Source organism: Thunnus albacares, chromosome 4, assembly GCF_914725855.1.
Source record: "Thunnus albacares chromosome 4, fThuAlb1.1, whole genome shotgun sequence".
In the NCBI taxonomy this organism is placed as follows: Eukaryota; Metazoa; Chordata; class Actinopteri; order Scombriformes; family Scombridae; genus Thunnus; species Thunnus albacares.
In genome coordinates this window covers 29,547,009-29,573,592 of record NC_058109.1, presented here as the reverse complement: position 1 = coordinate 29,573,592, position 26,584 = coordinate 29,547,009, and the positions used below count along the sequence as shown (strand labels likewise).

General features: G+C 41.1%; 2 protein-coding genes across 5 annotated transcripts; both read right to left on the bottom strand.

Moving 5' to 3' along the window:
- Positions 1–14: 14 nt before the first annotated feature.
- On the bottom strand, positions 15–10,954 carry LOC122980610 (SRSF protein kinase 3-like). 3 transcript variants are annotated; one of them, XM_044348755.1, is made up of 15 exons: positions 10,791–10,954; positions 6,594–6,876; positions 6,409–6,517; positions 6,236–6,323; positions 5,416–5,503; positions 5,086–5,192; positions 4,778–4,943; positions 4,558–4,583; positions 4,386–4,442; positions 2,432–2,798; positions 2,154–2,251; positions 1,044–1,151; positions 828–897; positions 652–744; positions 15–526 (listed from the first exon to the last, which is right to left on the bottom strand). In XM_044348755.1, exons 2-15 carry the CDS (start codon positions 6,820–6,822, stop codon positions 342–344), a joined length of 1,791 nt encoding a protein of 596 aa, XP_044204690.1. In that variant the 5' UTR covers positions 6,823–6,876; positions 10,791–10,954; the 3' UTR covers positions 15–341. The 3 variants fall into 3 exon arrangements, with proteins under 3 accessions (XP_044204690.1, XP_044204692.1, XP_044204691.1); XM_044348757.1 differs by lacking the exon at positions 10,791–10,954 and adding an exon at positions 8,951–10,749; XM_044348756.1 differs by lacking the exon at positions 10,791–10,954 and adding an exon at positions 8,284–8,610.
- A 1,071-nt stretch (positions 10,955–12,025) lies between these two features.
- Positions 12,026–26,524, bottom strand: ccdc120b (coiled-coil domain containing 120b). 2 transcript variants are annotated; one of them, XM_044348754.1, is made up of 12 exons: positions 26,003–26,524; positions 22,422–22,544; positions 19,533–19,691; positions 19,350–19,449; positions 18,758–18,888; positions 17,983–18,084; positions 17,768–17,888; positions 17,515–17,574; positions 17,022–17,175; positions 16,771–16,872; positions 15,463–16,491; positions 12,026–14,487 (listed from the first exon to the last, which is right to left on the bottom strand). In XM_044348754.1, exons 4-12 carry the CDS (start codon positions 19,396–19,398, stop codon positions 14,391–14,393), a joined length of 1,845 nt encoding a protein of 614 aa, XP_044204689.1. In that variant the 5' UTR covers positions 19,399–19,449; positions 19,533–19,691; positions 22,422–22,544; positions 26,003–26,524; the 3' UTR covers positions 12,026–14,390. The 2 variants fall into 2 exon arrangements, with proteins under 2 accessions (XP_044204689.1, XP_044204688.1); XM_044348753.1 differs by lacking the exon at positions 22,422–22,544.
- Between the last annotated feature and the right edge of the window lie 60 nt (positions 26,525–26,584).

The following is a 26,584-nucleotide window of genomic DNA, read 5'->3' as shown; positions in this document are numbered from 1 at the left end:
CTGAAGAGTAAGAGTAATTTTATATCAATTTATTGAAACTCAAGAACCTTGTGATCATGTTAGAAAGCATGTTCCCTGTAAGACAAAACTTCTTGGTTATTGCTGTGCCTGAATTAGATATGACTGCCATTAAAATACTAAAAAAACAAACAACCCGGCTGGGTAAAGGCTCTTACTCAGGCTAGTAAATATTCATGAAAGCTGTGCTCATGATGCCAGCACCACACCACTACTGTATATCCCACAGTTGACCAGGTCCACTGTCATATCCAATGTGTCCAAGGCTGCTCCTGAACTGAGAGCTAGTCCACTGATGTCTGAACAAGACAGAGCCTGTGTGTCTATGAGGTGAGCCAAGGGTGTTTCAGACACTGGGCAGCTGTGGCTCTTTTCTCTGGCAGCAGCTCCAACATGGTCAGGAGGAACGAGCTGAACTGGACAGCTTCTTCCTGAGGCCACTCGTACTTATCCAGCAGGATTTCAAACAAGCTCCACGGCTTCAGCTTTGAGATTTGTCGCAGTTTTCCTGGACAGGGTAAAAATGATTCATTTTGCCAATACAGATGTTAACTATCTGATCAGAGCTGCAGACAAATGAACTTTTTTGTAATTTTTTAAATAAGGTATTATATTTGGAATAGTACATTTTACCTTTACGGTTGAAGTACCGTTTGGAATTTTTCCCTGAGAGGACAAACTGGGATGGAAGAGGTCCCAGCAGCTCAATGATGTGTGCAATGTGATCTGAAGGGACAGCGGCAGATACTGCATTATAAGCATATTTCATTCAGTCAAGGACAAAAAAAGATGCAATAAACAAAACAAACCTTCCTCGCGGGAGAATGTGCCTCCTGATTGGGGGTCGAACAGATAGTCCCCTGTGGCCAGCTCAAAAGCCTACAGTATACAAAAAGGGACAAAAAGACAGTTGTGACAAATTTAGAAATGCATTTGTTGGAGTGAAATGTATTTAAAAAAGGAGAAATTACATTTTTTTTATAAAAATACACGTCTACACACACGTGTGTAAGTACCCTGCTCACCATGCAAGCAGTGCTCCAAATGTCAGCCGGTGTGCTGTAGCCAGCGCCTATCAGGACCTCCACAGAACGGTACTGACATGTCTGGATATCTTCAGTAAAGTGTTTGTGCTGAAGGACAAGAGAGATAAATGTAATGTTCCACTATAAAATCAACTGTAACTATGACTCTTATCCACTTTGTGGGCTACTATCCACAAAGTGGCTTTTAGTCAGCTGATAGGAGATACAGTCTGTCTCCAACAAGTCTGCAATCTAATAAACTGATGTGGTTGCAGACACTGAAATAATGTATTCACTTTAAGAGTGCTGCACTTGTGGGCAGAATACAAGAAGCTATAGTCTCTCAGAAAATATCAGACATTTTCCTAAGATGGGCAATTAGAGTCCATACGTTTGTAGCTCCCAAATCAAAAATGTATGAGGATCAGTTATGTCATAATGAATGAACTCTTGAATGAACGACTCTTTATTTTTCTTCTGCAAATTATTTTACAAGTTATTACAAACTTTTTCCTCTTAATTAGTCTGATATGATTATCGTGCCATAATGACATATGATACTATCTCAATAATTATTCTATTATAATATCTCAATATCATAATAAAACATACCATCAACCAGTACAAAGCTAATTAAAATATATTCCTAATAAACATGTTTTTAAAACATCATTGTCTCTGTCTCTGATTCTGCCAAATAAAACGAGAAGCATAACAACCAGTGCTGGGTAGTACTGTAACACAAAAGATTAAACTGTACATCTCTCTCAGTCAGCCCACACAGTCCTGTCTCACTGGAAACATATGGCAGCTGTTTTTCACTGGAGCGCACAGTAAATATGGCTGTCAGACTGTGGTCTACAGAAAGCACCTGTTTTATTGGATGAGATGGAGGTGTTTTATAAACTAGACTCGTGGCCATTTATAAAATCACCTTATGATTCGCTTCATAGCTCCTGCATGTGTGAGGTGCAGGAGATCCAGATGCCAATTGAAAATGTTTCTATTGTCAAAATAAATTATGGATTGTGGAGGATTATGTTGCCATAGATGAAGTATGCAGATTTTATAGTTTTTCTCTTTTAGATCACCTGTTGAATGATCACTCACCACCCAGCAGGCATTGCCCAGGTCAGCAATCTTGATGAGAATTTTATCAGCATTCTGAGGCTTCAGTAGGTCCAGAAGTACATCAGAGTCACTGATACCTGACATACATAGAAGAAGAAGACTGATAAGAAGATTAGGATAAACTCTAGGATAAAATCTCATGTAGCTCATATAAACACGCCAAACAAAGCAGAGGTTCTTCTAACTGCTACTAACCACAGGAAGAGGAACATCATAAATGCTGACATCATAAAAAACACAAATGTCATAACACTAACCATGTGGAGAGGAAGGTGAAGGTGGAGGCGGCTCTCTGTCTGCAGTCTGATGTAACAACAGTGATCTCGGGCCAGAGACAGGAGCAGTTTTGTTGAGGTCTGGAAATGAGCAGATGGAGTGTCTGTAGCTGTGAGGAGCTGAGTCCAGTCCATCCTCCAACAGCAGGGTGTGTCTCCTCAAGGTGAGGTTAGGACCCTGAAGCTTAGAGTGACAGGGGGAGCTAGGGGTGCTAGAGGGAGCAGTGACATCAGCAAACATCACATGAGGTTTGTCTCTTTGATTGTGGTCAGATGCACTCTCCTGTCCGCGTCGTCTCCTGTCCTTCCTTGTCAGTCGGTTAATCTGGGTCCTGGAGACCCTGCTGGACTGGACCCGGGGTGAAGTTAACAATCAGAGGCGAGCATGGAGTAAGAAATGTACATGAAAAATACTAAATGAATAATCACAATAACATCATGATTTGCATGTTTTGCACGTCATGCAAATCAAAGCTAAAATGTGTGAGATTAGAAAATGTATGATTTTAGTGCCCCTTGTGGTCAAAAATTACACTGCAGCAGACAGCAGCGCACCACATTTTCATTCTATCATTAATAAATTAAAGAAGCATTACGCACTCTGAACTTTTATGGACCCATTTTATCCCCTGTTTTCATAGTTTTTTCCCCCATAGGTGTTTATGGTATGCAAATAATTAGTGAATCCTGAAGCTGAAATTTTGAAGCTGTTTCTCTGCATGTTGAAAAACATTCATAAAGAGAGAATATAAAAAACATGCGAAATATAATCATGGACTACTTCATTGTTTCTATCTCTGGCTTCTAGCTGTGGCAATTATAGTATTTTTTTATTTTGAATATAGGAGATGTCCAATACTGCAATATAAACATCGCACAAAAAGTAAGGAAATTTGTGTTTGGTAGATTATTTCTTTGTTGTAACAATGCTTTGTGGCAATAAATCTTATACCGTTGGAAAGCCTGTTTATTTCCCTGCATTTGTCGGTTTGTGGGGTTTATCAGAGACTACCTCCAGAATTTAGGAGTGGAAAGGATGGAATGGCCTGCCAGCAGTCCTGACCTCAACACCATTGAACACTTGTGGGATCAGCTTGGGCATGCTGTTGGTGCCAGAGTGACCAACACAACCACGTTGGCTGACTTGCGACAGATGCTGATTGAAGAATGGGATGCCATCCCAGAGCAGAGTGTGACCAGGCTGGTGACCAGCATGAGGAGGAGGTGCCAGGCTGTTGTGGCTGTGTATGGTTCTTCCACAAGGTACTGAGGCTCCTGTTTGTTAAATGGATAAATTGTTAAATTGCCAATATGTCTTGTTTCTTCAAACTTCAATCACTTTACTTACTTTTTGTGCGATGTTTATATGTATTTCTTGTTATCTAACCTGGTAATTTGCTCTACACTTGTCTTGACACCAGTGCAGAAAGAAGCCATAAAGATGTTTTCTTCAAATATATAGTATTAAGTTTATGTTGCAAACTGTAATAACCTCCTAATATTGTTTGGGGATTTCCACTGTCTCTTAAGGGTCAAAGTGTGATAGCCAGAATAGTACAGCAGGATGAGTATGGTGAATACCTGCTTTGGACCCCAACCTTCTAAAGAGTTCGCTGTCCTTACAGATCCCAATGTAACACCTGCTTTCTTTTTATTTATAAAAAAAATGTTGTGTTGCTGGTGTGTGTATGATTAGGATTCAAATATCTTCCTTCTTGAGCATCACAGCCATTATGAGTATATCAAACATGCCAACAGAATTGTACATGCAGTGCTCTTGTCTAGGACTGTAATCTGACTTAAGTGAGTTGAAAAAAGTTTGATGCCCTATGTTTTTACAAATTCAAATACACTCCAGATAGTTCCAGGTTTTAGGTGTTGTCGAGATGCAATTTAAAAGGTTCAAGTGCAAAACCAAAAAGAAAATCCATCTTACCCACTCCCCAAGAGTATGGAAGACCCCAGTCAGCTTCCCCAATAAGTTGGACAGACTCTTAGGAGGTCATGGCAGATAGGTACAGGTCATAATGCAGTTGTAAAAGAAATACAAATGTCTAAATAAAATGAATGAAATAATGAACAGAAGAACACATTTTATAGTTGCACACCTGTTTTTCTCTGGAGCTTCTTTTCACTGGCAGAAAGTGAAAGCAAAAGCAGGAGAAACAAGAGACAAAATGTAAAAGAAAAGTGGAAAGACGACAGCGGTTAAAAAAAAAGAATCCTTCCATCAGCGTGTTACTCTGCATATTCACATAACATATTCCTCTGGGATTTTACAGAGGATCTGTATCAAACCTACATGATTGCTAATGCAGCATCACTAACCTGAGGATCTGGTGAAAGCAGAGGACATCGGCAGATGCCACAGCTTGGTGTTCGCCGCCAGTTTCTGAATGTAAGCCTCGTCAACTCTCAGGAGGATGTTCTCTGGCTTGATGTCTGTGTGTATAATCTTGCATTTGGTGTGCAAGTAATCTAAACCCTGCAGAACCTGCGATAAGGAAAGAAAATAGAGTCACTGTCACTGCCCATGGGAAACAAAAACAGAAGATAATGTGTTCACTACAAAGAGCTCAGTCAGTTGTAAAAGACAAAGAAGAGGATTAAAGGTGGAGTGAAGGGTTACACAGCACCTGTCTGAGGATGCTCTTAACACAGGGCAGGGGGAGACCAGTGTAGTTGGATTTGATGATCCACCACAGGAGCTGGTGGCCCAGCACCTCCAGAACCATGCACACATCTGGTGAGCAATTAAGGACACTGTTTCATACCATACAGCTTGAGTATTTGGAGAAGGCTAAAACACATGGACACAGTCTGTGCTGCTATGGCACTAGGTGGGTGGGGTAAGATCATGGTTTCATTTGTATGTCTCTAGACAAACTTGTAAACAAAATAATTTGCCTCACAGGTTACAGAGAAGGTGATTACAGGGGAACGTTATGCGTCTCTGTAAAGGATACGCTCTCCATTCACTCCTGAGATCCTGAAGTCATCAATGAGGTGCACCACTCTTTCACGTTTAGGATCTTTAGGGTCGCTGTCCCTTACCTGACAGTCAAATATTCACAATATATATCACAATATCAACAAAAGATTAAATGTATGAAAATGATTAAGATGTAACGGAGTGATACTGTGAAGCTGAGTAAGTGCTAACGCTTGGTGTATACACATTTAATAAACACAATATATTGTAGTTATAAGCAGATATAAGGACATTTTAAGTTTTTATTAATGTACAGTGTTTGTCAACAATAATAACTTCTCCTATATATAAGACATATTTTATATTATTTCAATTGTTATCTGTTTATACAACAGTCTCCACTCATGGGTGCCCACGGGAGGAGTTATCGCACATTAATCAACATTTATATCTGCTTACTACTACATTACAGTGTGTAAAGCCATTTATTAACTATTTATATACTGCTAATGCTAAATAGGGGGACTTATGAACATCTTTTCCCCATGATACATTTCTTTCATTATAAGATGTTACCAAACCTGGGAACTGAGATTTTGAAATGACATTAGACATTAATATTGCTTTCTGGGGAAAATTCAGATTGAGCTTTGTAAAATGCAAAGCTTTGTCACTCCAACACAACAACCACCACAGTGTTGATCTGACATTCACACACATTGCCAACACTCTGGCCAAGTCTACTACTTTTATATTGTATGAATACTCTAAAATGACAAAAAAAAAAAATGTAAGTACATATCTAAAAAAAAAAAACAACAACAACAATTTAACAATGTGAAGATCTCACTGACACATTTAAGAAGTTTGATCTCATCCAGCGCCGTCTCTGTAAATATTTCAGCACTCTTCACCACCTTCAGAGCCACAAAATGCCCCTTCCTGCACACAAATTATAATGGCAGTCTATAATTAAGTTATATGATGTTTTATATATGAAAAGTCATAAGATCAATCCTGTACTTACTCCATATCCCAGCAGAGCCACACAGTAGAGAAGTGACCCCATCCCAACTTTCTGACCACTTGGTATCTGTCAACGAAAATCTCTCCAATCTCTACAGAGTAGTAACCACCTGCAACACAATGTGTCATCTGCATCAAGGTGAGCTTAACCAGCGTGTCAGGATTTAGATTCGGGGGGCTGCCTACCTATCCCATAGTCTGCAGGATTCTCCTGGTGCTCATCATAAGATGCCAGAAGCTCAGGTGACTGAGGGTGTACTTCAACAGCTGGAGGGCGGTGGGAGGGAGTGAGGGGCGAGGAGGCAGGTTTAGGACCTCCAGCTGTGCGTGGGGCAGGACGGCTGGGTTTGATGGGTGGATCAAGAGAGCCGGTTGAAATAAGGGCTGATATAGCAGCAGCATATGATGATGACATGTTCGATTGGAGCCGGGTGTGTTCAAGCACAGCTGAAGATGGCACTGGAGAGAGCTGCAACAGAAATAAATGTGCATGCTTTCAAAAATAGAGTTCTTGAATCACGCTTAAATCTCTGAAACAAGAGTTCACTGTTTGTCTCTGGCAGTAACAGAGCAGTATAGTAATGGAGATGTAACAGAGAGTTTCTTAAACTACTGCAATTAGCAGCTACACAACCAGATATCCCTAAACAGAGACAGGATTACACAACTACGAACACTAACACACTGCTGGCAAAGTTGCTAAACATAATGTAATGAGAATATATTCATGTAATCAGATATCTTGATGTGGCTTATCTATCAGTGTCTATTTACCAGTAACAGTATTAATTCAAGCTGCAAGCAGCGTTGGCCGGGACCTCGCACTCTGGCCCGTCGGGATCAGATCATTTTGCCTTTTAAAAATATATTTCTCACGAATGTGGTGTGCTTTTATTTTGAAAGTTTGATTGACATGTATACTGTCAGGTGTGTAGAGACAATAAGTAACTGCAGCAGGACACAGAAAAATATTCATATATTGGAATAGAGAGTGTGAGCGAACCCACACCTTTTTGAACATTTACTGCTTCCACATAGTTTTAGATACAGACTTCACAGACTTTGACCTACAAATCTTGAATTTACATGTTTTTTCTATCTTTTACTGTTTTTGAGATATTAGAGTCTGAGTTTTAAAGTCTTTTCTTGCTCCTCTTGTGATTTTATAATCAGTGTGTATTGCAGAATGTTTCACAGCACTGAGGGAGTGACATCACCAGGACTAGTTGGAGAGGACGATTTTAGAGTACCCTTCTTGTGAAATCCCCTCATTAAAGAGAGAGACCGTCCTCCCCCTCAGTACACACAGCCCCATCTACACACCAAACTGTAATAAGCATATTCAGCTCTATTTTCTAATTTGGTGAGTTTTTGAGCATATTTAGTGGGTCAAATCTCGCAATAATAGAGAAACAAATACACAAATACAATAGTGCATTTGCACCTTCAGTGCTCAGGCCCTAATAAAGAAAGACACAAACAAACAAACAAACAATCAAACACATGAAAAACAATAGGGTCCTCACCCTTAAGCGAAGACTACTGTTTTACAGTAGTCCTCTGTCTTAAGAAAGAAAGAGAAAGAAAGAAAGAAAGAAAGAAAGAAAGAAAGAAAGAAAGAAAAAAGAAAGAGAGAAAGAAAGAAAAAAGAAAGAAAGAAAGAAAGAAAGAAAAAGAAAGAAAGAAAGAAAGAAAGAAAGAAAGAAAGAAAGAAAAAGAAAGAAAGAAAGAGAGAAAGAAAGAGAGAAAGAAAGGAGGGAAAAAAAGGAAAAGAAAGAAAGAACGAAAGAAAAAGAAAGAGAGAAAGAAAGAGAGAAAGAAAGAAAGGAGGAAAGAGAAAGACAAAAAATACACACGAAAAACAATAGGGTCATACCTTACTGGTTGGACATTCATGCACACAGGAAAAGGAGTCTGATGCTCGGGTTCACGCGTACAAGCGTTAGCGGAGGGACCATATTTGGTGTGAATCATAGACATATAGACATATAGACATAGGTCTGAGTACGACCCATGTATGTATAAAGAGATCTGGATACAGCGTCAGAGGCGGGGCCCCGTTCATTCCTATGAAAGTTGTTCAAACCGCTCTCAAACCTCCGTCAGGCAGTGGGACGGCTGAGGGGGCGTGTCATCCCGCCGCCCGACTCTAAAGCGCAGACTCTGGCTCCAAATGACGTCACGCAAGCAAGATGGCAGCTCCCGGAAAGGAGATGTCTTGGCTTCACTTTTGCATAGCGGTAGGAAGTGGCGGCGCGTTGTCCATATTTATATACAGTCAGTGGCCGGGACACACATATCGGCGCCCATGATTAAAACAACCACACAGCCCGCGTGAGCGACTCATCACGCGCGGCTGCTGGGCGCTCTCGCCTATTTTTTCCGCGTGATACGCGCGGTTCTCAGCGAAAATAGACAGTGAAAATGATCTGTTGATGTTTATATTTACATCATACCAGCAACATTACACCTTTCACTATAGTTTCAAAGTCTGTATCTGTAGAATATGTCACAGACATGAAGTGTCACCACTGCGGGTCAACCTGCGAGGTGTACGCCGGGGCAGGGAGCCTCCCTGGAGGGGAACTCCAGCGCGGAGGGTCGGTGACACACGGAGCTTCTTTTCTCGACTCCTGCTCGCTTTCTGTAATATTAGTTCAAACCGGGACTCCCGCCTGCCGTTTTAACTGCTTGCAGACGGAGATTAGGTGTTGTTATTTTCCATATCTGTTGTCATTTAGTTTGGAGGTTTGTTTGTCGGAGTGTGTTTGGCTCGTTTGGGGAACTTGGTGATCTCTGAAGGGATTTTCTTCACTTGCAGCGGTGACAGCGGGGGTTTAACTGGCGGAAATAATCAATATAATCGATTAAAAAAAACCCTGTCCTGTGTGAGGACTGAAGTATCCCCAACCAACCCCACCATGCCCGTCAGAAAGAAAGCCACACTTATTATTATTTGAGCACACGCTTCGTAACCTTTTTCTGTCTGAACTAAATATAAATGAAGTTTATAATGAAATGATATGAAACATTCTATTATTGATGCCCATTATCAAAGTTCAACACTATGTAGAAAGACAGATCTGGCAGCAGCAGCAACGCTGTCTGTGTGGACACTGCAGCAGTTCAGTGACACACACACTCTGCTCAGGTAGATGTAGCTGTGTGACCCAAGCTAACCAGTCTATTACACAGTCTGTTTGTGCCACTTTTCAACACTGATTGCAGTAGGCTGTTTGAAATGACATTTCAAAGGAGCCAGTGAATGTGTATGTTTATTTTTAGCTGGTGAATGGCATGTCAACGTAAATAGCTCCTGACACTGGCCCAACTGCAACTGAACTCTTCCTGATATTGCATTGACTGCTGCAGTGTGGGAGCCTCCGTTGTAAGCATGAAGCTGGCAATTCAAATTAGTTCATGTTCCTTGAAGGACGTCTGGCTGGGACAGTTCTTTTAGAAAGACTGCTCTTACTGTACTCAGTAATTGATAATGGGTTTATTGGTGGTTGTATACTTTCAGTAATGGATCTCTCAGGAGGTAGTAAAAGTCATCTGACATTAAATTAAAAAATAGAACAATGTATTACTGGTACTTCAAAATTAAAGTCTAAAATTTCTACTAGCGATACATCTGGATTAACTTGATAAAACCTGAGAGTCCTGACACATGTTAAATTAAAATACAGTGTACAACGAATATACACCTAACTGGTGTTTATGCACTACACAGTTTAGCTTTTTGTTTGTTTGAATATTTTAGAGGCTACAAATATTCAAATATGCTTATTGTCACCTTGCTATTGTCACCTTGGGTAAATGAAAAATTTCAAGTTGGGATCAAAACTATTGGCTTTACTTATATTAACAACACGGATGGTAAAAGAAGGCCTATGGAGGCCTTGCTACTAATGTTTTAAAAAACTATTAGTAGCAGCTCTTTTTTACACACCTGCTACATTTTTAGGTTCAAATATTCATATACGGTAGAGTTATTGCTCCATGAAACTTTGTTTTTACTTTGCCAGTTAATTCATGACACTTACAGGTAGCTAAACTTTGTATAGGTTATTCCTCTGCATTGGTTGACAGTTAGCTTGAGCCCTTATGTTTATATGTCTTGTTTTATAAATTGTATTTTGTATATTGTGTATACTTTCCATTTCTTAATTGACCTCTGTTGCCTTTTGCTCCCACAGCGACACCAAGTCAATAATTTTATTTTGAAGGTTTTTGCAGGAAGTCTAGTTTATTCTAGTGCAGGACTAAAAAAAAGTGCAGCACATGTTGCAGGTTTTAATAATGAGACTTGGTAAAAGAAATACTCAGTGAGCCTTATTCAGTCATAATAAATACTCAATATTAGAGGTGGAGCTTACTTACCCCCTTGTGTGTGATAGCCTATATCCAGTTTTAATATTTGTAACGCGGGAAATAAAACGAGCCACCCTGGAACGAGGACAGCAGAGTCCCTCAGCTCACATGCTCTGCCCCTAACTCTGCTCTGTGTGACTGAAAAACATTCAGGTCCAGAAATAGCTGCTGCCAGCTGCTGGTGCTGCTGCTTCTGGTTGCAGCTACATGTTGCTACCGGCTGCTGGCTGCAGCTACATGTAACTGCCGGCTGGTGCTGCAGCTACATGTTGCTGCTGCATTTATCACTATGTGGCTACCAGCACTATTTCCACAGGCGGTGAGGAGATCATTCTCTTATTTATTTATTTAGCTTTGACTTTCCTATCCAAATAGAGGATTTAGAAGGATGCTACACTCACACCTATCACACTGGGTCCTAATGGACACATTAAAAATATTACTGTATATAGGCTACTAGTGATACTAGAGCAGATTTTTAAAAAGTTAATAGCATCTGCTGTACTAAAGAACATGTCACTTATTATTTAATAGTGTGGACATACTACAGGTCACCTTGAAGAAATTTGCCACAGCAGATTAAAAAAAAATACCAGAACACAGAAGGTCAATATTACTCTTGTAAATCTGTGTATCAAAAGAAAAACCCCTCTTGAAACAGTTTAAAGCCCTTTAACACCCATAGGTCCACCAACACAGGTGTTCACTTACTTTTACTGATGAGGCCGCTTCTCAGGACTGTATGAGTGAATACAGACTGTGCTTGATTGTCATCTCCCTACTACCTGTAAGACCATTATCATTTTTATTAGTACATTAAGTTTGATGACTTTATGTAATATGCCAAACAGGCCCTTTTCTTTTTATCTTATTATTTTTGGGGGCAGTTTTATGCATTTATTACTGACAGTAGAGAGCTGACAGGAAATGAGAGATGTGACAAAGGTTGCTGGGGAACATTGCAGCAGACATGTTGACTTAATATAGCAGATTACACAGGTGTAATTAATAATATTAATAAGGGCTGCACTCCACTCAGTTTTGCATGCTGGTTCACTAACATGGCCGTCTGATACACCTAAATGGACCAGAGCCATCGTTAACAGTATTAATTACACATATGCTTTTTCTGCTATGATAACATAAGCTGTGAATAAAGAACAAGAAACAGAAAGGAACAACTTCTTTACTTCAGCAAAACGTACTTTATGTCTTACAATAAACAAACCTTCTGTGTTGATTTCAACATGACACTTTATTTAGTAGAATGAATGCACAATCTCATACATACAGTATAGGGCAGGCCTATTTAGCCTTATTTAATAGGCCTGATTATAAAGAGAGGAGGGAAAGAGAAAACAGCTGCTCTTAAAGACGAAAAAAAGAGAAGAATCAAATATTAACACGTCACACTGCTGAGTGAAATGGTTTTAACACACATTACCAATTCCCGCACTGATGAGAAAGAGCTACAGTAGATAGCTACAAAATGTTATAGGTTCATAAATATAATATAGTTTGAATAAATTTGCTTTAGAGCTAAATTTATATCATTTATTTTCAACTTACAGAGTACATTATATGAAAAATACATTTACGACCCCCAGTGCACAGCAGTTTGGTCTTTGATTTCAGGTTTTAACCAGCTGGAAGAAGCTCTGTGAAGCTGGATACTGAGAGGATGTGAACATATCAGACAGCAGAAGAAACCAGGTAACATTCAATGGTGTGCTACAGTTTGTAACAGAGTAGAAAACATCATCATCACACAGTATGAGACTTATGACACACAGAAAAAATTACATTCAAATGAGTCCCAAGATGGCCAAAGATCAAGTACATTAAATGGAAAAGAAATTTAAACATTTTAAAAAAAATATGTGGAGTTCTGTTTACACCACAACAAATAGGATTTTATTTCTTACTCTGATTTTTCTGAAGTTTACGTTGCAGAGTGTTATCAAGACTCTGAGTACAAACTTAGAAATATATTATGACGCATAACTACTCAGATTTAAAAAAAAAAAAAAAGTCAAGTAATTTTTTTAAATGACACAAAAACCAAGCACATGTTATGAGTTGAAATGGTAAAATCATTACAAATACAAAAATCAGCCAGCGTGAATTCTCATATTCTCTGGTGTGAGACCTGCTCACACCGCTATTCAATACTGCAGCAGCCCTATTCTGTTCACACCATCAACCTCACTTTTTACAACCAATTAAATAGTGCTCACTTGGGGGTAGAAGGTGTGGGGGAGGCTTTTGTGATTACATACAGTATTATGTGGTTAGTTTAAAAATTACATTGTTAGTACGGGAATAAAATATCAGCTTGTAACTCATCAGTCCAATCCACGCTATATACAGACTAACACTGAGATAGACCTTCAGCAGATGATGACAAAACTCACTCTCCTTAATTTGTCCCCATTATAAACCCTGTCAAAACCTTCCTAAAGCCTGTCATCTCTCTTGGTGACAATTTCATAGGGAATTAAGGCTTAAGATGTTCATAAAGTGCTGTGTATGACAGACAAATCCTACACAACTAAGTGCAGAAAATCTGATTTGAACAGAGTACATTGTTGTCACACAGTCATGTGCTACTGCCATACAGTAGGTCTCACAACAGCCCTCAGGTTTTTCCTAAAACTGATCTAATTATTCTGTCAAGGTCGACACAGAGAAAGCTACATTTGTCAGCCAGCACTCAGCTGAATCTAGAAAACCAACCAAAAAAAATCACAATAGAAATGACATCATTCCAAATACCCTAATTTAGTGACATCATGAACTGCTTTCAGTTTTTGATTCGACTAAGCTCGCAAAGGCTTAATGCTAGCATTACAGATTATTAGAAAGCACTTTAAAGTTTTCTAACCAATATTTATGTTGCTGCATTAGAACATTTAGGCACTCCCGTTCACTACTCCAATATGCTACAGTTCATGGCCTGTTACAGTTATCAAACATGAAAAATACAAATGGCTGTGAAATTAACGGCAGATGAAGACTGAAGCATGTTTTTTGCGTTTTATATAGTTTACAAACACACATTCACCGGCATGTATTAATACTTTTCAAATGACGTGAGCTCGTATAACATCTATGTATATCACACGATTAATGAGCAATAAATTACCTCTTTAATATAACTGTTCTTTATATCTCAGAAGATACAAAATAGTAATTTAGAGTTGTATATATTCTGTAAAAAAGTATATGGGAGACTTTTCAGGGTTATTAGGAAGGATCTTACTGCTCGTGTTGGACCAGAAATATTGATATATGAAGTACAGCATGACCATATTGTTATTAGATGCACCATAAGTCACCTCCTGGGTTTGAAGTTTATATACTGGTGGGATCAGTTATAACACATGGAACTTGCCAAGGCTTTTTCACACTGTACAGCTACAGTTTGTCATTTATTACAGTCTTTTTTCTGCTGAGGTTGCCATGTTTTGCTTTGCAGTTGAGGTCACACTGTATCAACTTGTCTGTATAAGTGTGTGTGACTATGTGAGGTTATAGTGTTTTTGCTCATATAATGTAGAGAGGGTGTGTGTGTGTGTTTGTGTGTGTATGTGTGTGTGTTCTGCTGCTTCAGACAAGGGTGCCTGGGTCTGCACTGGGTTCCTTTGGGGTCGCCTCCTGCATCTGTGGATGAGGAGTCTCCTGATAGAGAGAGAACTCCATCGACCTGTCGGGGAGGCAACACAAATCAATACAGCACGCCACAAACAAGAAGCAGGCAGTGGAGGGTAAAACCACAGTGAGAATAAGTCTTGAAATTAAAGTTTTATTTCACCCTAATGCAGTTTAGGGAGGAATGTCCTTGAAAATTCATAAAATTCATGTGAAACATGCATGCATTTCCACAATTTATTTCTTAAGTTGTCAAGTTTTACTGTGTAAATATGACTCATTTTCTTTTTTGGGCAATTCATGGAAGCCTATGAGCTCTATGTGAGAGTGTTTTTGATCAGGAAACAATCACAATTGAGAGCCTGGATGTTGGCACGAGGCAGCCAGCAGCAGCAGGAGATAATGCTGACAACGCAAAAAACCAAACACAAACAGAAATAAAACATCCTAGATTGTAAAAGTCACAGGATGATAGATGGATTGGTTTGGGATAGAGTGAGAGTAATGGAACCATCCTTGGCTGCTGGCTTCCAGTGAGACAGAAGTTAAAGCAAATCTCAGTGGTGCAGACTGACTGAGTGGCTGTATGTACAAACATGCATGTTGATATTCATAGTTTGCAAAATTCTTACGGTGGTACGAACCATAGTCAGCACCACAATTATGTAATTTACAAGATAATTAGTAAGTGCACTCACGGACAAACTTGACAGGCCTCTGTTTTTTCTACAATTTTACTGTCCATTGTGATGCCTCATTGTTATTTAATGTATTTCAGTTCTCTTAGATATATAGCTATCAGACCATTTTGTACACACTCCTACACATCATAAGCTGAACTGTGTGGAATAGCTTCTCACAGCTAAAATCTTCCATCCAAAATTTCTTCTACTAGGTTAGGTTTATTTCTTTTACATGTTTTTATGATGTGTAAATGAACATCGTATAGCTCACAACACTGTGATGATTCTCACCAATAGACATATAGGTGTAAAATAGAGAAGGTGAAGAAAAAAAAAAAAATACTGACCTTCCATGCAGCGGGTGACCGTGGAAGCTGGCTGACTGGGGTATCTGAGGCCTGTGGAGGTTGGCTGGTTCACCTTGAACAGACTGGGCCAGGGGGTGGGGGTGTGAGAGGCGAGAGATGCCTGCCTCGTGGCCCTTTGGGGCAGCAGGAGGATAGCCGAGGGCGTTCCTCAGGTACCAGTCCCTCAGTCCCTCCAGAGCCAGGGCTTTATGCAGGCTTCGCGTTGAGTCCTCTGGGGTTGGAAGAGAGAACTGTGGGGGTCTGCGGCCAAAGGAGGTGCCAGACAGCTCGGTCTGGTAAGGGTGCAGGTTAGGGATGGAGGATGTGGTGGTGCCAGAGGCAGGAAGGGGAGACTCATACGCTGACAGCAGGATGGCGTCCTGGGGATGTTGCTGCAAAGGAATAAAGGGCCCACAAGATTTGGTTCTAGTGACTTTGACCCTGCGCAGTTCAGCTTGAGACCCTCGGAGGACCATGGGGCTGTAAGGAGGTGCAGCACTTGGGAGGTGCACCTGTGAATGGGAAAAGCCGTTGGCATGGGGAGGCACTGCCGCAGTGGAGGAGCGAGGAGAGGGCAGGTCCTGCCAGATCCTGCCTGTGGACTGGTACAGGTGGTGCTGCACTTGCATCCTCTGCTGCTTCCCCCAGATATAGTCCATCAGCAGCTCGTTGTAGCCTCCCCCGGCTCCCCTGCCTCCCATGGACAGACGCAGTTTGGCCTGTTCCACAGAGCTGTCCACATGTCTCTCAGGGCTGCCCAGGTGAATGTGTCGCAGCTTGCCGTCAGTCAGTGTCTCTGAGCTTTTGTAGGGCCCTCCTCTGGGGTGCATCCCGTTTCTGGGCGCTGGATCGTCAGGGAGGCTCGATCTATCCAGCAGGGCTTCAGAGCTGTTACTGCGCCTGGCCCTGGAGCTGTAAGGGCAGCTTCGATGGTCAGAGGAGGATCCCTCCTGGGCCAGTGGGATCATATATGGCACATCCAGGCTGCCAGACCACTGCTTCAACCCATTACCCCCTGACGCATCCGACCTAAGGCAGAGATGGAGCACAACAACAACTTACATTAGGAGAAGACTCAGAACAGCTATGGATAAAGACGAGTGACTGAAAGCAGTTTTAATCAAAACTGTGTAATTGCATTTCACAGAAAATCACTTAAGAAGGGACCATTTTTATGATTAAAGACCAAATGTTGAGCTAATGCCCTTGCTGGTAGCTAAATATGACACTAATCGACACTAATCGCAGTGGGGGGGGGGGACTGTAACTGTGCTACATAGACTGAAGCAGCCCAGTATCACAGATTACCTGACATGAACGCTGATTGGAGCAGTTCTGGCCAACAGAGGAGTAGCTGGAACACTTCTCCCTTCAACGTTAGATGCACTTCTTGGTAAAGAGTGAGTTGGGCTGTGAAAAGTAACACCAGATTACATGGATGCATTTACCGATTATCACCGATACATGACAACAATCATGATTGTGCACACATACAGTATAGTATGTATGCTCTCAGACAGATCAAGAAGACTCTCGCAGCCGGCATTTAAGAAAAGTACCTAACAGAGCTCGTGACAGAGTTGCGGCGTGTCCTCATCTCGTAGTAAATCTCTACTGGAGACAGCTTCCTGCTGATCCTGTGGTCAGGGCTGCCCACAGTGAGCCGGGGCTGCGACAGAGAGCGCTGGTCAGCAGCCACACTGGGAGAAGACTCTTTTGGTAGGAGACAAACAAACAAATGACATGAAATGCAGCCCATTCACAGATGACTCTCATTTAAAGCATGAAGATCCAACTAGGCTATTTTGGGTTTACAACTGTAATGTGATTCCGTATTCTGCTTCTTAACAACACAAGTGCTAATGAGTCTCCCACTCACCAAGTTGAATGTGAAATGCAAAACACTGGCAAATACATAAAGCTATTTCTACTGCTTGTTTTAGAAATTATGCTGACATGTCTCTCAGTTAAGCTCATCATGAATGTGGATGTATAATACACATGAGAAAAAGAGACAGCTGTAGGGAGACGGTTTGCATATGGTTGACTCACCATTGTCATGGGATGTTGAGTCTGACATGGAGCTTGTACTCTCTGACATGACAGTGTCCTCTAAAAGACAACAAGACATTCAGCTCAGACAATACAGCATGAATTTTTAAATCTTGATAAAAATATGTGCATATGGCTGCATGAGCTTTTGAAAAGCTTAAAAAGTTTCATGATTTTTATGAATTTATTCCAGATTTTTCAGTTTTTGACAAATGTTGGTACAAGTGTGCATTAGATTGCTGTTTAGTTCTACCTGTATGACACCCCCGATGGACTGTCCTCTTGCTATTTGGGACATTTCGGTCTGATTCCGTATGTCTGTACAAAGCACCGGTGAAGATGGCTTTCATCTGCTTTCTCTGGGCAGCCTCATCCTGCAGCCAGGGACAGCGAGCTGTGTTAGACCACAGTACACACGGCAATACAGCTGCTGCGTAAACACAATTGATATTCAAGGTGTTGACTTACCTCTGCCTTGCTATTGGGCGACAGGCCAGCTCTGCGCTGCACCACTGGTGGTTTCTCCCCCGTCTCCAGGGGGAAAGCACGTGGCAACTTCCCAGTCAGCTCCTGCAGAGGACATTCATTAGCCTCCAGTAACTAAAATCCTTCTTCACACTGGCCTGTGAGGTTCAAAGTGTTGCATAAATGATACCACTTAAGAGGTAACTTTAAGTCGCAATAAAAACCATCTTTTAAATGCTTCGCTGCTCTGAAATAGATACGCAAGAAATAATGTTACCATCATAGTTTACCTCTAAAGCAGAAACAGCGTAACTCTGCAGATGAGTAGTGCATCTAACTTCTAAATTAGCTACACTGACAACAGAAAAGACAACTTGTGAACCCAAGAGTAGAGCATGCGATGAGAGAGTGAGTCACGACACATCCTGCTGAAAACATCAAGATGTGTTAAGCAGCTGTTAATGAAAAGCTGAGGCAGCTGGGGCTTTATTAAGATGTGCCGACAAGTTCTCTGGAGCAATCAAGCAAATATTAATATCCAGCCTTTTTTATCTAAAAAAAAAACAGATTCTCAACAAGTTGCCAGTTAAATCTCAGCTCAAACATTAAAATGTACTGATTTTTCTAATGTTTCACATCTATAGAATATTAAAAACATTATGAAACCACTCTCATCAGTTAAAACACAATAGAGTACTACTTAACATCTAAACCTGAGGTGTGTGGAGTGAGAACACTGTATTCAGAGTCATGTACGGTTCAGAGCTGATCTACTCACTGCTTCCTGCAAACAGACTTGTTTGAGCTCTCCCACTCTGCTGTTGAGGAGAGCCTCCAGGGCCTGCTTCCTCTCTTGCAGAGCTGCGACCCTCTCAGCCTGCAGCTTGCTGTCCTGGCAGCCTTGAACATCTACACAACACAGCACACATAAGGTATCCTCAGAACATCTGAATTAAGAATAATAGACTGGACATTTCAGGTCATATCATGGGAATTCATGTGAGACTCAAACTACTTTTACTGTTTAAAATAGTCTAATTACATTAGAAATGCAGTCTTTTGGAAATGTTTTACACTTTCACAATGGTTGCCTTTTAAAGTGTCTGTTGCTAACAATATGATGTCTGTTCACAGTTAGTCAGTAATCTGATAAGATTATCTGACAGCTGTGGTGACAGTACGTGAACAAAAGGCCTTCACACATACAGCTGTTTTTCTAGTTGGCTGTTCCCTAGAGAAAAACACTTTTGTTTTCATTCAGTTGAAGTGTCAGAAAAAACACAAGCTGATAGATTTGCCAGGCCATTTCAGGCTTGTCCAGACATTCAAGTGTGTCTTCACACCAGGATCCGCAAGAAGTCATTACTCACCTGGAGCCCCCAAACCCATGGATGTGATCACATGTCCTTTGACCTCCATGTGATGTAATTCTGGGGACTTTACAATTCACACACCCAGCCACGCCCTCACCTGATGAAAAGAAACTGAGATTTAACTGCAGCTGAGATCAGCAACAGCAACACACATTTGTTGGTCTTCTTTCCCCCTCTAACCTTGCAGTATCAGCCATGTGTTCTCTTGAGGTGTAGAGTCAATGGTTGCATTTCTAGTAGGTCAGCAGTGGATAAACATGGGTGTCTCCTACTTCAGATGACACCAGATACCATCAGGGGGAGCCACTGCACCTCTGATCAGGTGTCTAAAGCTGAATCCTTAAAAAGATTTTTAAAAAAGTATTACAAATTCAACTTGGTAAAAAAAAAAGAATAGTGGAATAATATATTTTCTTCTATGTAAAATATACACAAATCATCAGAAACTCAGCAGGTCAGAGAATCTGTCAACATTACATTACGTTAAAAGCACTACAAACCTCGATTTGACAATACAGAAAGCCATATTTAAAATATGCATTTAGCCAGTTTTATCGAACATTCAGAAAATAACATAAGTTCAGCAAAAGCCTTAAATAACTTGCACCTTAAAACATTCTGAAAGTGAGTAATACTCTAAAATTAGCTCTCAGACGCAATTAGCAACCAATTAATTTGCAAAGAGGAGGAAAAATGAGACAAGAAAAGTAACATTAATAATGTATAAAGAGAAATGAGGGGGAGAAACCTAAACCCTGTGTGTTTTATGTCTCAACAGCTCTATAGTTACTGGTACAAAAGGGAGAGAGAGCCAGAGGAACAGAGCCAGAAGCAAAGTGATGGAATAAATAACAGGCGAGGAATAAATGCAATGTTCAGTGGGGTTTCCTCTTTGCTGCTGTCATAAATATCAAGGTTTACATGGAGCTCACTTTCAATGGAATTACCTTTACTATGTTTTATGGCTTCTATGTTTCAGATCATCTCGGATAATTCTATTGACGTGGAAAAAAATCAAACTGAATAAAACACTTTTTTTTTTTTTTTTACAACCTTAGACAAGAAATGCTGCCTTCACTTGCCTGAACAGGCAATGTTTCATGTGCACTTTCCCCCACATAATAGAGGTTCATTACAAACAAAGCCTCTTCCCGAATACCCAATAGAGACCTGACATCCAAAAATAGCGTTAGCGTTTTCTGCCAAAAGCCCCTCACTCAACGCTGCTCACAAATCGCTGCCATAAACAAGCATCTTGCTGTCTCCTTGCCAGTCGAGTAAATCATAAAATCTAAATGGAAGGCCTCGAGGGCTGAATCAAAATTACCCTTCCAAAGACTGCTTCTGGCAGCATCACATCTTTCAAAAGGAAACATTTATCTATCAGTTATTCTGCTGAAAGGAGCAGCTGTCTCAAAGCTCTGCACACAACTGACCAGCTTTTTGCTTTTTTGGGGTCAGTAAGACACAGTGTTCTGTTTTCCAGACTCAAACAACATAAAAAGTGAGGCTCGCTTTGTGTAAAGACATACTTGAAATACTTCTACCCAGTTTGCGTTGGCTCCTGTCCTGGAACTGAACCAGTAACTGCTGTTTGCTCCTGTACGTGTGAAAACCCCCAGCATGCTTGACCTCCCACTGACAGACAAGTAGGAGCCTTTCACACTAAACAAGTGGCAGAGTTACGACCGCCGCTCAGACAAAAGCTCACATGAATCCTGTTAGACAAAACCTCGTTCATGATGATCAGATTTTAAGTTAATCTAATATACTGAGCAGGACTTTCACCTGGGAATGTAGAAAGCAGTGTCACAGCTGTGCTCTGTTGAGCAGTAAGCCCTCTGAGAGAAGCAGTCAAGGGAAGACAGAAAGAGACATTTGGTATTCCTCTGGATGGTTGCTGGGCAGCTGAATGCTGGAGCCAAAACGCTGCCATGCCTCCTAAAAATGGCTTTGTCCAGAAACCAAAACATTTGCTTGGAAAGTTGGTGCTGTCCTTTTCACTCTCTGAACTCTGGGCTTTATCTCTTCATAAAGATAACAATCCATTTCATACAAGTTTGATTTGTTACGCTATAACTGCTAATACAGTGATTTAAAGCAAGACTATGTAAGTTTTCAAGAAGAAACAACACATTCTCCCTCTTACTAATGAAAAGTTACATTTATGAGCAACTAAAACATACTCTTGCTAAATTAAATACGCTGCAGTTTTGCTGCTACAGCCTCACATGGTCTGGTATGACCAGTGGCTGATGGTGGCTAATGTTAGCTAATGTTAGCAATCTATAAAAAAAAAAGTTAGCAAATAAATAATGCTGTTTAAGTGACATTACTGGGTAAGTTCGCTGACATACTGACTCTCCTCAACGTACTACTCTATATGGCAACACACTCTCACTCTTCTGTATGTACAGTACCAGTCAAAAGTTTGGACACACCTTCCCATTCTCTTGAATGAGAAAGTGTGTCCATACTTTTGACTGGTACTGTATGCCTTTCCAGTATGTGATGCTGGCACCAGTGGACATGACGCTCAATGACATGGCCAATGTTTTAGCATTTGTCATTATCCTGTTATTGCCAGCTGTTCAACAAAAGTTATAGTCTCACTTTAGTGTAGCCCAGAGCATATCCAGTTCATGGAAGCTTTTACATTCCCTACTTCTAAAACTAAATACTGCTGTGGAAAACTTTCCAACATCAGTTGTTGCTGTTTGGAATCAACAGAAGATGATTTCCCTTGCATGCTGGCAGCAGTAGTTGAAATAGATAAGCTGAAATTGAAAAGGTGTCACCAGCAGAGTGAAAAATGACAGAAAGGAAATGTAAAGAAAATGGCATCACAATAGGAGCCACAATCTCTGGTAAAAGATCCCAAAAACACCACGGTAGTGACCGCTTAGCACCAAAACATACATAGCCTACATTCAAACAGCACATCACTCAAGGGTTACCACAAACATAAGCATCGCTTCAGTGAATGACAAGAGCTAGAGGAACAGTGAGAATCAATCAACTGCAACAGGTCGCCCTTCTAACCACTACTGAGTCTAACAAATAACACACCTGAGAGGATCAGTGGGCTCACTGGTTGAAGTCAAGCACTAACTGCTTAAACATCTGGTGTGCAGATGTGTGCGGAGGTACAGGTACAACAACACGGGACTGCATCACATTCCAGAGAGAAGCCTGCGGGAGACATGGGGGACAATGAAGAATCAGATAAAGCAGCATCAAAGATCAAAGGAACGATTGAGGGAGATATGAATACAAGAGATATGAACGCAATACGATCGTCAAACACATGTTGACTTAGCGTGTGTGTATATGGTGGGGGGGTGAGGGGGGGTATCAGGGGCTGGATGGCGGTATAGATAGCACTGTGGGAGCCATGTTGATTAAAACATGAGCCGTGCGATGAGTGAGCTGCCCCTGTGCAGCTCGCATCACACGAATGCAAATCAGCGAGGAGTTTAATATTCAAGTCCGACGGGCTAAACACTAAAGCCTGTACGGTAGGTCCAATCCTACCATGTCCAAACAAGGAACTGCTATGCTCTCTCTTCTGCTTAGAAGTCATACATATTAGATCTCAACATTCATAGCAAAGCTAAATTACTACCGGCAACAGTTTTATATCCAGTTTCCTCATCCCTTGATAAACACGATGCCTCCCAGCTTTTAAAGAGATTCACTATCTCTGCTGTCAGCTTTTATCTGGCCCAGGAGTCCCAGGAACAGGCTACTGTTGTCAACAGCATTTATGGAACAGATATATTCATGACTTACAGAAGAACATGTCTTAATATGTTACAGTAGATGCTTCTCCATCTGTTGCAACTGGCATTGGATGCACAATATGTTTGTTAGTCCTGTCAATGGGCAAACTGGAGCAGCTGACAAGAGAGAAAGAGCAGCTGAAATACCACCTCATGCTCACTACAGACAGGTGAGGCTGGCAGCCCTCATGTTGACTGTTGGTGTTGACACAGCTGCTACTGTTGTGAACTTACACATGGTAACCAGACAAGGGTTACAACTATTTAGCTCCTGTTAGACAAGTACAAAGGTCCCAAAACTGTCGCTGAGGAGTTAAAACTAGGCCAACAGTGTTGTAGACTGTGTATCATTGACATTTTCATTGAACATGTCGGAAATCTGGTTATCACAATTCCTTCAATGGTGCACCATGACTACACTTCCTGTGTTTCCTCTTGACACGTCCAACCTCTGAACCTTACTTTCTTTATTTGTTAGAAAACAGTAATGTGACCTTTGTCTTCATGCTCTCTCTGCCATTCATATCAAACTCCAAGGACATTATACACCCATGGGCAAATTGTAATGATGAAGATGAAGAGTAGAAATGTCAATAACCTAAAGATAAAAAGGCATACTACATTTATGACTGTATGAATAGAAGATCGTGGTCAGTTAGAACATACAGCTGACTCAATGCAGAGGATTTACTACTGAACTACCTCCACCTGACTAACCCCAACCAAAGAACTGTAGAGGGTTTATAGAAGGTCAGGTGACCCTGCCCCCAACCCCCCACCAACTAATATGATCTCTTCTTGCGCTCTGTGAAATACTGATTTATAACACGCTTATCGGCGCACAGCAGGGCAGCTTAGCTCGGACTGACCAATCGTGTGGCTAGCTATTTCTCCTCCCTGGCCTTGACGCTCACCTTTGCACGTTTGACACAACTACCACTGGTGAAACAAAGCAATCTTGGTGATTGCTATCCACCTGGATTCTGCTAAGCTGAGGTGGGGAGGAGTAATAAAGAAAGGAATGTGGCTCTAACGTCCGAGGGGATTATTCATATACATTTTCCCTTTGCTCTGTAACACCTGGAGGTATTTCTGTATGTATTCCATAGACATTTCCATGTTCCACTGTGCCTATAATCCGCTTTGTTGGTTTTGGAGGGAGTTCAGAACTGCTTAGGATGTGCAGCCACAGCCATACACATCCATTCATTACTATACATGCATAACAGCCTGATCTGATTCTTTTGTGCTTTCATGTTCTTTATAACTGAAGAAATGTGGGTGAATTCTCTCTGCGCTGCCACTCTGGTGTATTTTCAACACGATAAGGTCTGGGAATTGATTCCCTGAGCTCACACACTAAGCACTGAGACACGTTGGATGAAACCAATGGCATCTTTTATTTAATTTTAAATCCATGACAAGGTAAAGGTAAAAGGGTTTGCTGAAGGTTCGATCTGGATCGGGGGTGAGAGTGTAAACACACTTGTAAACATGCATGCATGTCAGTAAACTACTACTGAACCAGATGCTCAAATTATGTCAGTCCACGTCTTAAGGGCATAATAAAAGGAGCAGTGTCACCTTGATGTGCTCCATGTAAGAACATGGCAAAAGAATACTATTGTGTTTGCACCAATCTGGGTCAAGATCTACTTCCATGGTGTTTGATTGAATTGTAACACTCAAGGTAGCGTGAAAACCACAGGGAGTGATTCATAAACAAGTAGAGTACAATGCTACGGATTTGAACAGAACAGTGAACAGAGGGGAGAAAACAAACACCAACATGTGTTAAAATCCAAAGGGATCAAGATGAAAGCAAGCATAAATGGTCTCCTACCTTCACTTGCAATAAAACAGCAAAACCATATGTCTTTGGAAACAGTCTAATGGTCCGTGATGATTTCAAAGCCCCGGAAAATACAAGAACCCCAAAATAGGTACAATCAGCACTTTTAAATATGCTCGGCAGTAAAGTGGAAAACACTCCTCTGAAAACAGTGAAGTGTTTCCCAAATACACCAAAGGTGGACTGGCAGTGAATCAGCCTCAAGGCACTGACTGAACCTTGCTACAGATTTAGATGAGTTTTTTCAGAACCAGACAGACATCCTTGTTCAGGAATCTGTTAATAATAGGGCTTTACACTGCTGCATGAGAACAAGCAGTATTAATAAATGAGAACAGTGAAATCAATAAGGCCCAGCAGACAGCAGCAGCAGCATGCTTCTGCCTATTTTGCTCCATAACAATGCAGCAACAGGGAGAAGTTGTGTATTCCCAGGAAGCATGACACAGATTTTCACTCTTTTAAAGCTGCCCGTTTGAATTCATGCAGATGTGGTTGCAATCCTGGCATTTCCTGCCTTTTAATGAATGTACCACACAAACAATATGTTGCTCTGTTTACAGGCGCTGGAAGACAATACGAACCCAAATGAGAGACACATTGCATTCCATTTTCTTACAGTCCTTGCATTTAATTTTACAGGCGTGTTGTTTAGCTCAGTCTGGAGAGCATGTGTGCCCACATTAAGCCCGACTTCCGAGGCTGCAACAGCAGCCATCCTTCATCTGCATAGCCGTTGCAGACGGCAGCACCGGCTGATAAAGAAACACACTGGACTACTTAATGGAAGCAATAACATATCGCAGGTGTGTCACTGACTGACACGATGACAAACCCGGTTTTTACGATAATGTGGATACTACGTGTCCAAATAAATAAAATTCACAATAACGCTTAGTAGACTCCTATATAGGCCAAGCTGTTCTTACAGAGAATATATAGGTTGTGTTGACTGCTTTTCATTCATATGCCCAGTTAGGATGAGAAGGACATCTTGGAGCAGAATCCCCTCTTACCAGAGAGCATGACCGGAGGTCTCCATGGTCCTCTGTAGCAAAGCCAAGCCGAGAAAAACCATTCCTGTGTGAGACTACAGGACGAAATCCTCATCAGAAGAATGCTCTAATGAATAAAATGTGCGGCAATTCGCAACAAATAAAAAAAGCCCCTCGTTCATGGTGGCTTCGTATCCCAATTGTAATTCACCAGCAGCCTCTCGACCTCCGCTGCGTCGGAGCCCTGCGCATCTACAGACCTGTTTTCAGAAAGAAGAAAGGTTTCCCTTCTGCACCGGATGAAAACCCTCTATTCTACACAGCCAACTGACTCGACACTGTCACAGCAAAGATGCCCCTCCCAGATGTTACATGCCTTCAATGTGCGCCACTTAATCCAGTAATAAATATGTTATCCAGTTGTTGCCAGTGTGTAGTCCGGTCCGCCCCCTGAGCAGATCCAATTACTCTCTGAAGACAATTTAAATTAGTTATATTTTCAGTCTACATGCAGGACATATTGATAACATCAGTTGTTAATTCATTTTAAACGTATAAATCGTAGCCTATGTGTGTGTTATAAATATAGTCTAACACTGTTTG